The sequence below is a fragment of the Urtica dioica genome, chromosome 11, assembly GCF_054948205.1.
Source record: "Urtica dioica subsp. dioica isolate 48M chromosome 11, U.dioica_male_clone48M_v1_H2, whole genome shotgun sequence".
Lineage (NCBI taxonomy): Eukaryota > Viridiplantae > Streptophyta > Magnoliopsida > Rosales > Urticaceae > Urtica > Urtica dioica.
The window spans coordinates 13,896,200-13,906,980 of NC_142766.1; the positions used below are offsets into that span (position 1 = coordinate 13,896,200).

General features: G+C 34.3%; 1 protein-coding gene across 1 annotated transcript; it reads left to right on the forward strand.

The window, feature by feature from the left end:
• The first annotated feature begins 4,429 nt into the window (after positions 1-4,429).
• Positions 4,430-9,133, forward strand: LOC149381444 (uncharacterized). Its single transcript, XM_089601352.1, has 7 exons — positions 4,430-4,831; positions 5,445-5,522; positions 5,869-6,011; positions 6,351-6,412; positions 7,699-7,794; positions 8,706-8,798; positions 8,915-9,133. The coding sequence occupies exons 1-7, from the start codon at positions 4,430-4,432 to the stop codon at positions 8,992-8,994; spliced, it is 954 nt and encodes a 317-aa protein (XP_089457478.1). The 3' UTR covers positions 8,995-9,133.
• Positions 9,134-10,781: the final 1,648 nt, after the last annotated feature.

A 10,781-nucleotide genomic window follows, 5' to 3' on the forward strand; every position in this document is an offset into this window, starting at 1 on the left:
TGATTGATAATAGGGCACTGCGACACATATGATCTTTAAATACGGGTCATTTTGGATTCGACTAATCGAGTCGCATCTAAACAGCCTTTCGATACGATTTGTCGATCCAAAGCGATCATCAAGCTTCAGTAAAATCAAATCAGTTTAAGTGAGATATTTAACTTTTGGATGTGACGTAGTGGAGGCGCTATGAGAATTAATTTGTTTTGTGATAGTAGACTGGATCGAGAGGTAGAGTAGAATCGTGTTGACTATCACATTCACAGTTATTTATGAAGTTGATAAAAATAGCTGGTTAATTTCTAAAATATTAGCTGGATTGAAATTTGTATGTCTAAATTCAACTATTTGCTAGAGTGTGCAAAAATAATTTAATTTTAGTAGTTAATGTGATCAAACAAACGTTTGTATGATATGCATAACTTGCCATTTCCGTAATAATATTAAAGTGTCAACCATTAGTTCCAATAACTTAAAAACACGGACTCTTTTCTCTCTCTTTAAAAAAAAAAAAAAAAAAACCAGCAAACCCTAGTTTTTAGAGGCGCCGCCGTCGCCCCTCCGGGACCCGGCCGCCGCTGCGGTGGTGTGTTCCGACCTGGAGGGAGCTTACAAAGTTTTTCTTCTTCTTTTTTTTTTTTTTTTTTTTTTTTTTTTTCAGATTTTTGCTTGTTTTTTTCAGATCTTCTCTGCATCTTTTGGGTCCTTGCTCGGACGTTCCTCTTCGCCTTGGTCGGCGCCTCACGGGCTCGCATCCGTCCCTCCGACGCTCTCCTCGGGCTTCTGTCTTTGGGTGGCTGTTTGTGGTCTCAATCTCCGACGACGGTAGTTCTTCTCCGCCGCTCGTGTTGGGGATTTGGCTGCGATTGGGCTCTTTGCGGCGTCGATCCTGGACGATGGGAGTTATGCTCCACCTTTCTGTTGCTTGGTTTTGTGGTGCGGGTTCTCGGAGGCTGAGGCATGGCGGCTCCGTTTCTCGTCAATGGAGCCTCGTTCCCTCGGCGACGCCCATGCGGCTTGTTTCCCCTGCGTCGTCAACGGTGCGCCTTGGAGCCTCGACGGTGATTGGGGCTTCGCTCCCCATCGACGGTGGTGCAACTCCTTCCTCGACGACAACAGGGCGACTCGGTGCCTCGACGACTACGGAAGGGCTCGGATCCTCAGCAACAGTGGTGCTACATGGCTCTTCGGCAACAACAGTGCTACGTGGCTCCTCGTGGTCAGCATCCTCCCATCGGTTCGGTGTTGAATCTCGTGTGTTGGACTCTGATTTTGATGTTAGATTTTCTTTTTAATTTCAGTTTTAGTCTGTGTGTGAAACTTGTTTATTTTTCTGTCTGGTTTGTTTTGGACTTGGATTAGCCGTAGTCTCATCTCCCGTAGTGGATTTCCTGTTAGGTTTTGATCTATGCAGGTTGAAGAGCCATCTTATTCGTGATCATCGGACCGAGGTTGGTTGGATTTTTCCATCGCTAATTTTTGGGTTTTTGAACGAGCCTCTTGTGTGCTCTATTTGTGCTTGTAATTCTTCGGAAGTTTGCACATAACGTACTTTTACCGGAACTTAGTGTTAGATTCACTTCGACTTAGGTCTTGGTGACCCTTGTATTAATGTGTTTTTCTCATGTATTGATGAGTTTTTTTATTCAATTTTAATGGAAAATCCGTTCTATTAAAAAAAAAAAAAGTTCCAATAACTTACATTTTTGTCGTTTCCATTGCGTACCAATTTGTTAATATAAATAAAACAGTTTAACAGCTTTACTACATAATGATCCGGGTTCGAACCCCGGCAGCGGAATTCTCTCTCTCTCTCCTTTTTTTTTTTTTTTTGATAAATCGGAAATCTCTTTTTAATTTTTTAAGTTTCGTCTTACATTAATTAACATTGCTTGCTTTTTATATTTTGGTCCCTGTTGTTATCTATTGCAAGGTTTTTGCATTGTTTCATTGCAAGGTTTTTATAATTATTATTTATTTTATCATCTTTATTTCATATTTGTGATTTTAGGAAATCCCATTTTCTTTCATGCTCTATTATTTCAGGGTCGAATTACATATTTCCTATACTATAGTTAAGCTCAAAAATTGCACCGACCCTCAAAATAAAACACATGTAAAGTGAAACGTGGGACATATATATTGAATTGAGATTATAATTACTTAAGCGTTATACGCTTCTTATCATGATTCATAATGGAGGGAGGCGGTACGAGAATTAATTTGTTTTGTAATAGTAGATGGAATTTAGGAGAATCGTGTTGGCCATCGCTTATACTTTTTTGTTGGTCAACCTCAAGCTCTCGCGCGAGCTCATACACACACACACACACACACACACATATATATATATATATATATATATATATAGATATATATGTTCTTACACTTGATTAAGAACGCTGCATACATACCACATTACCACCATAGCAGTACGTGAGAGCGAAACACAGACTGTACCAATGAAGCGTAATGGTCAATGTGAATTTATTATAAAACTACGTGCTATATAATACGCTTAATCGTGTTTAAATTGATAGCATAGCATCACCGAATATCCTAATATAGTTAACTTTAGCGAAATATTTAATTACCTGAAAAGATATCAGGTGTGACATGTCGCACTTAATACCATTTCACACCATAAATGTGAATTTGTAATAGTGATTTAAATGATATAAAGCCGAATTAAAAATGATATTAATTCATTCGATAGAAGTAATATTGTTAATATTGTTGGATCGCATTTAAGATTATATAAGCACTATGGAGAGAAGTGGTAGAGGAGTAGGAGACGTGCAACCAGAGACGAAGTCAGGAATTCAAGTGGGAGGAAGAGCTAATGTGCGAGAAAAAGTTGAAGGAAGACTAATTTGTAAATTTTTAAGGTAAAAATATTCTCTTTATTTCATATTTTTGATTTAAGGAAATCCCATTTTCTTTCATGCTCTTTTATTTCAGGAGCATATTTCCTATATTATGGTTAATTAAGCTCAAGAATATTGCATCGTCACTCAAAATAAAGCACATGTAAAGTGAAATGTGGGACAAGTCACTACTACAAATTGTGGATTTTACAACACTTAAAAACTGTTGTGAAATAATTCTACAACACTTATGTACCGTTGTATAATCCAGTGTTGTAGAAATATTCTACAATACTTAAATAACCGTTGTAGAATCTTTGGGATTCTACAACGCTTAGCTAACCGTTGTAAAATACTGGATTACACAACGGTTAGCTAAGCGTTGTAAAAATCTTTACAACGGTCTTAGACTGTTGTAAAATTCCTAAATTATTTCACTTCTTCGTCGCGGCGATGTATAACTCCCGCCGCGACGAGATCTTTTACAACAGAACCAGTATGGGTTGTAGAAGATCTCGCTGCGACGAAATTCTACATAGCCGCAGCGAGGAAGTGAAAATACAAGAGAAATTTCTCGCCGCGGCTACGTGCTATCGTCGCCGCGCGAGATTTTCTACAACGGAATTAGTATGCGTTGTAGAAGATCTCGCCGCGGCGGGAATTATACATCGCCGCGACGCGGAAGTGAAAATAAAAGAGAAATATCTCACTGCGGCCTCGTGCTATCTTCGCCGTGGTGAGATTTTCTACAACACATACTGGTTCCATTGTAAAAGATTTCGTCGCGGCGGAAATTATACATCGCCGCGGCTAAAAATTCCTATTAAATATCCAATTTTTCGCCACGACGACGTGTACATCTCGCTGTGGTGAATCATTATACAACGGGATTAGTCCCGTTGTGTAATGATTGAATAATATTTTTTAAAAAACTCGCCGCAGCGAAAAATTCCAGAAACTAGCATTAGAAATCTTGCCGCGGCTATACAAATATCTCCGTTGTGTAATCCACTTGTTGTAATACTAGTATATTGAAGTGAGATTATAGTTACTTAAGCGTTACCCTTCATCGAGGCGCTACGAGAATTAATTTGTTTGTGATAAAGAGTAGAATCGTGTTGACTATCACAGACGCGCTTATTTATCTATTCATTTTTATTCACTTGATTAAGAACGCCACGTACGTACCACCATAGAAGTACCTGAGAGCGAAACACAGGCTGTACCAATGAAACGTGATGATCAGGGTGAATTAATTATAAAACTACGTGTTATATAATATGCTTAATCGCGTTTAAATTAATAGCATAACATAGCATCACCGAGTATCCTAAAGTTGATGAGTTGAATTTTAAATAACGATATTAATTTATTCGATAGAAGTAATATTGTTGGATCGCGTTTAAGATTATATAAGCAATATGGAGAGAAGTGATAGAGGAGTGGGAGACGTGCAACATCACTGCGTGTTTATTTATTTATTTTTCTGGCATGGCATCGTCGGCTCTATAAATAAATTTGAATAAATAGTATCAGAGTGGTCCTCGAGCTTCCTAATTTCAATGGCGATATCATCTCTCTCACTGATCCGATTATTATTCCTCTTCTCTCTTTCACTCTCACGACCAGCTTGCTCTCTCAAACCAGGAACCCCTAAAGCCAAGCCATCGGATCTGATCTCTCTCCTGGGGACCCACCAGCAGTACACATCGGTCAACTCCAACGTCGCCGAAGCACTCCGTGACTGCTTCAAATTCCTGGTCCCTTTCGAAGCCGACGAGCAAATCGCATCGGTTTCTGGTTCCGGCCAAGATAATCGGAGGAGGTTGTTGACGGAGAGCGAAGAGAACGAGCTGATCTGGCGGCCGCCAAACTCGGTGCTCGACCTCGCTCATATCGGCGTTAACTCCAGTGGCAGTCGCGCCGCCATCAGAGAAACTCTCAACCACACTACTCTATTTCCCGTTAGTTTCTCTCTCTTCTCACTTCTCATATATAACCTTGTTTTCTTACTCTATATTTATATGTCTATATAAGCAACTGGGTGATTCTTTTGTATATTTCATAACGCTCTTTTAAGAAAGAAGATTTTTATATAATATATAAAATAAAACGATCGTGTATATCTACGTAGGTGAGTGACTGAGATGTGTTTATGTTATGTTAATGAAAGGTAAAAGTGATGAATATCTACCTATGTATTATAGGTACGAATGAAGATAATATAGCCAATCAGATTGAAATTTTTTCTATGTTTGTAACTTGATTTTTGTTGAAAGTTGCATTATTAATTACACAAAGATTATAGTACGTATATAATATAGCATAAAATATGTTATGTAGGCTCTACATATTTCATTATTTATTTAACTTCTTTGATATGTTAGTTAATTTTTTTTATGTACACTGCCACCTGGATAAAAAAAATTAGACAATGAGTATAAATCATTTACATATATATTTTTCTATAATATTCAATAAATATTATTATTATTTACTTTGTTACACCTATAATAAAGCGCGAGTCTAATATCTAGTATCTATATATACAATGCTATATCTGGTGGTTGTTTAAAGGTACCGGATATTGAAGGATGCAATGCAGACGGTTGCAGCCTCTGCCCACAACCCAATGGGAAACACTTCATAAGTGAGGTATGGATTGTTTTAGGCTTTATTGTTTAATTGTTTTATTTATGAGAAAAATAATCTTAATAATTGTATACAATTTGAAAATAAAATACTATTAATGTAAGGATATAAAAGTAAAACAAGCACTGTTTTGAAAATGTTACACTATTTTCTAGTCTGATAGTTAAAAATTATAACTATGTTTTTAAAATCATTATTTCTTGTAAGACCTACTTATAGTGTTTGCTTAAGGCCTCATAATTTATCAGCCCGGTCCGAGTCCTAGTCAGAAACGATTTTTTATTTTTTTTTTTATTTTTTTTTTTTATTTATTATTATTATTATTTTTTTTTTTTATGGTAAATCGAAGGAGTTGAATTCGTATATGCGGTTCTTGTTCGAACTCATTGTTAGACGAGGTCCTTCTGTTGAGTTAAATGTTGCGCTCACTCGCTATGATTTATTCCATGGCCACCTTTTTCTCGCTAATGACACTGGAAGGCCTGGTATACTGTGAGTCTCATCTTCATCTTCATTCTCTCTTGATGATTTACATATCTTTGGATTAATTTTATTTTATTATATGTATTTATTAACATTATTACAAGAAAATATATAACAGATTAGGCTACTTATTAAAACATTAACATTGCTATTTAGCCAACGCTTCAAATATGTTTTAAATATAGTCATAAATCTGACATGGCAAGTTAATTTTTGTTATAGTTTGGATAGTTGTTTACTATTAATTTCTGTTAATGGTTATTTTCACAAAATTAACAAAACGTTGGCATCAAAATATGAGTTTATACATTAGCTACAAAATCTTTATTACAATCTAATATTGTTCAGGTTCCATGCCAAAGAATACCCTGTATTTAATGACGGTGCATGGCAGGGAAATTGCCAAACGGGTAAGCCTTGCAATATATCATCAATCATGCGTTATTGTTTGTTAGGTTTTTAGCTAATCTACTTCAGTGCAAATAAGTGAGTGTAATTTTTAGTCGAAATAAGAAGATTGAAAGCTCAACTTTTGAATATTTTGAGAGAGAAAGAACGCGACGGTTAAGATTTAATTAGTCACTTATCCCTATAGTCGAAATAAGACCGGCATTTTTTAATCGTGATTAGTGTAGAAATATGATATTGATTGATTATCTACATAAATGGGTAACTCACGGATTTATTTTGTTGTATTTATGATTGTTTGTGGTCCACTTTTCATCTTCTTCATGAAGAAGTTTTGAATTTCGTTTGTACTATTCTTGTAAATTAAATCTCTGGCTTTTATCAATCTATCCATTTGGTGATCCCTTTATATAAAAAAAACAGAGACTATAAAATTTAGGTTTCCGGGGAAACTGGCCAGTTCTTTGCAAAAAACTGCTATCTTTCACATAAATTGCTGCAACTTTTGTATGACCTAGATAAAATCAAACAGTTTCTTTTTATGATAATGCTAGATAATATACTTGATATTGTTGATTTTAATTTGAGACAATTAGGTCAATGCCCAATAGTCCACTCTCATTTTAAAAAAGGTCCATTATGTAAATAGTCACATTTACAGTTTGACATTGCTAAATAGTCAACGTTTCGTAAATCTTAGGTAAATAACCATTTTCATATATTTACAGACGTAAATCTTAGGTAAATAGTCACTTCCATTTATTTGGCCACGTCATATTTATGGCTATTTACCTAAGATTTACTTGGCCATATAGCAATTCCAAACGTTTTGGTTGGTTATTTACCTAATTTTTTGTTTTAAAAAATAGTTAAAGTTTCATTTTATTAAAAAATTAGCACACCAAACTGAAGTAAATTAAATAAGTATATTAAATTAAATGTTTTAATTAATTTAATTTACTTCGGCCTGACCAAAGTAAATTCAATTAACTGTTTTAGTTATTTTAATTTATTTTTTAATAGAATCTAAAAAAAACTAAAAAATTGGTTAGTTGTAACAAGTGCATCTTAATATTAAGTGATACGATATTTATATGTTAAAACTTGTTTTTTATTTATGTATTTTTTTTCTTTTTTGTATTACCCATGGGGTTACGTTGGACGTTAATCCGGGTACCACTAAAATCAGAGTTACTGCGTGATATGAGGGACACTTATTATGGACATTCACTTTATCAATGGTAACAGTTCCAAGCTATTCACATGTTTTCAAACTCTGTGATTTCAGGGAGTAACATTCCAGACGATCGTATGGTGAACTTGCGGAATATTCTCTGGTTGGCTCCATTGCCCAACATCCAAACTAGAGAAATTGAAGCACCGGGTATCACCATTCATCTAATCAATTTATATGTTTATTTATTTTAGCCATTTAAAGATGGATTGAAACATGGTCAGATTAATTTTATGTGAATTCATCGGAACCAATCGGATCTCATCGGAAATTTTAATCACGATCGGAAATTCTAGGAAATTATCGGAAATCTTTTCTATTTCAACATGATTTTCATCGAAAATAATAGTTGAATTTTATCTTAAACTATCGTATTTCATCGGAGATAACGTGAAATTGCAGAATTTTTTTCAAGTTTAAAATATGAGAAATTTCCGAAACGTAGTGTGATAAGTCTTCAAATTATGTTACAAGTCAATAGTTTCATATATTTGATTTATATGTATATTTTGACCAAAATACTCTTAAAACATAGAGAACAAACTTAAAGGTTAAAAAAATAGTCTTTCACACTATTTGATTTAGATATTTTTGTAGATTTTGTGAAGGTGTTTTTTCTCCCACGGGTAAGTAAATTATTATATGCTTTGAATTGTTCTATACACATTGAAATTGAATTTTTGACACTATTAGGTCATAGACAGAATTTCATGATGTTAAAAAGGATTCGTATTTATATTGCATAGGATTTGAAATTTTATACGTTTGTCTTCGTATAAGAATAATATGACTGCTAACTTTGGAAACCATCCAAAATAATATCATCTTACTAATGATAAGCTAATTATAAGGGTAATTGACAACTAATTATATTTTGTGATTATATTCTTATTATTATTTACATATAGTTTAGTTTGTGATATGACCTGTTTAGTATTATACGATCTTCAACTCAAATGATTTTTAATCAACTTGGAAATTTAAGCTTTATGTTTCCGATCCAAGTTTGTTTCCTCTCACTTGATATTTTATAAAGATGACTTGTTATATTGTTTGTATAGGTGTGTTGGTTGTGCTTGATGCTCGTCCGGGAGGAATAATATACAGAGATATCATAAATCAAGAGTATCGTAAAGCGAGGGCGGTATACGAAGGTTTGGATTAATGTTTTACCTTTATTTAATGGCTTGTTTATGTTTCTGCAAGTTCTACTATTCTACCACTTCTAATACATTGAAAGTAACACACACTAATTCTTTGTTACGAGCAGGGAAGTTTGGTGTCGTCCCATTGAATATCGATTACTTGAATGTCGGAGATGGAGTCTATGAGCTCTTTGTAACCAGCTAAGCTTCTCATGGCGTGGCGTTACTTCTCCAATTATATATGTTTAATTTTGTCACTTTTCGTTATAATTAATTATCTTGGGGAATTCTATCAAGAACTTGTTTGTTGTTCTTCTCAAATCTCAATCATTTCAAGTGCAATGGGGCATAGTTGTAAGCCATTTCGTCCCCAAAATAAGGAGGTGATGGATAAGAAAATGTTTAATATACTTTAGTCTAAATGAATTTCTGAACAAAAAAGAAAGTCAAGTTTACTTTATAGCAACCTGATTAAAATAATAACTAAAATAAATTACAGTGACCTGACTTTTTTTTAAAAGCCAAGCTCTTAAAGGAAGGCTCTTGGTAAAAATAATTTCATTTAAATTGTTGTTTGATCAATCAAACGTTTGAATGATAGGCATATTGCCATTTCCGTAATAATATTGGCTTGTCAACATTAATTTTGATTACTAATAAATTAATTATTAATTACACATCACCTCCAAAGTGGAGATCGTTGCTTCAATCTCCACTAACAGCGAAGTTGTTTTAAAATAATAATAATAATAATAATAATAATAAAGCTTAACAACATTAATAACAAAATATTCGTCGTAGCAAAAAGAGATGCGATCCTTGCTTAAGATTAATCTGGGTTCGAATCCCGGTGCGAAAATCAACTTTTTATTTAAATATATGAAATATTTTGTTTGTTTCGTATTGCACACTTTTAAATTTTGGTCTCAACAACTCTTTTACTTTTTAATTGTTTGACCCTAAATTTGTAACTCTTTTTGTTGTTACGTTGTGTGCTGACTTATTTTTTACTACAAGTTGTTAAGTGAAGATGTTGGACAACATGTCTCAAGATTTGTGAAGACATCTTTCTCTTTATGCGCATAGTGTAATTCTGGCAAGTTTTATGTTTTGCCAGAACTTATCGTTGAAGACTTTCTTTATTGATCTTCACGCGTTTATGGGTAAGGAAAACCTAGATTGACTTCCAGACTTGTATGACTGCTATAAAATCCGAGTGCTACCCCCTTAGCAATTCTTTGACGCTTTATCAAACATTTAGAGTTCATAGACGTGCATGATTGACGGATTGAGAAACTATTTGTTTAATAAGAGCAGTGTAATTCTACAAACACTATTCCAAATGTCTGAGTGTCTTTGAGATTGAGTTTTGTGATTGCGTGATTGAAATCTTCACGCGCGGTGATATTGAAGCTGACCAAGCATCGGAGCGTGCTTGAAGAATGAAATTAAGAGGGGTCTCAAATTCAGGGGGAATCCTTGTTTTGGTAATAACTTGTAGTAATAGTTTTAGGGCATTGATTTCGGGGTTGATCATATAAGTCCTTTGTTTGTACTATTGACTACTTGATAGTGAAATCTTTTTCACTGGCTGAGAGCTCTCAAATGTAGGTGACATTGCACCGAACTAGGTAACCATATTGTGTGTCATTTACTTTACGCACTGTTTATTTTACAGAAAATTAGGAAAATAACCAACTTAAACATTTGACATTGCTAAATAGCCAACGTTTGGTAAATTCTAGGTAAATAGCCGTAAATAATGACGTGGTCTAATATATGGAGGTGACTATTTATCTAAGATTTACGTCTGTAAATACATGACAATGATTATTTACCTAAGATTTATCAAACGTTGGTTATTTAACAATGTCAAACGTTAGTTGACTATTTCCTAATGGACCCTTTATTTTATTATTCATTATCTATATTAGAGCAAGTTGTCGGACACATTGACTTTACTTTGTGTGCGACATCTTACCTCTCTCTCTA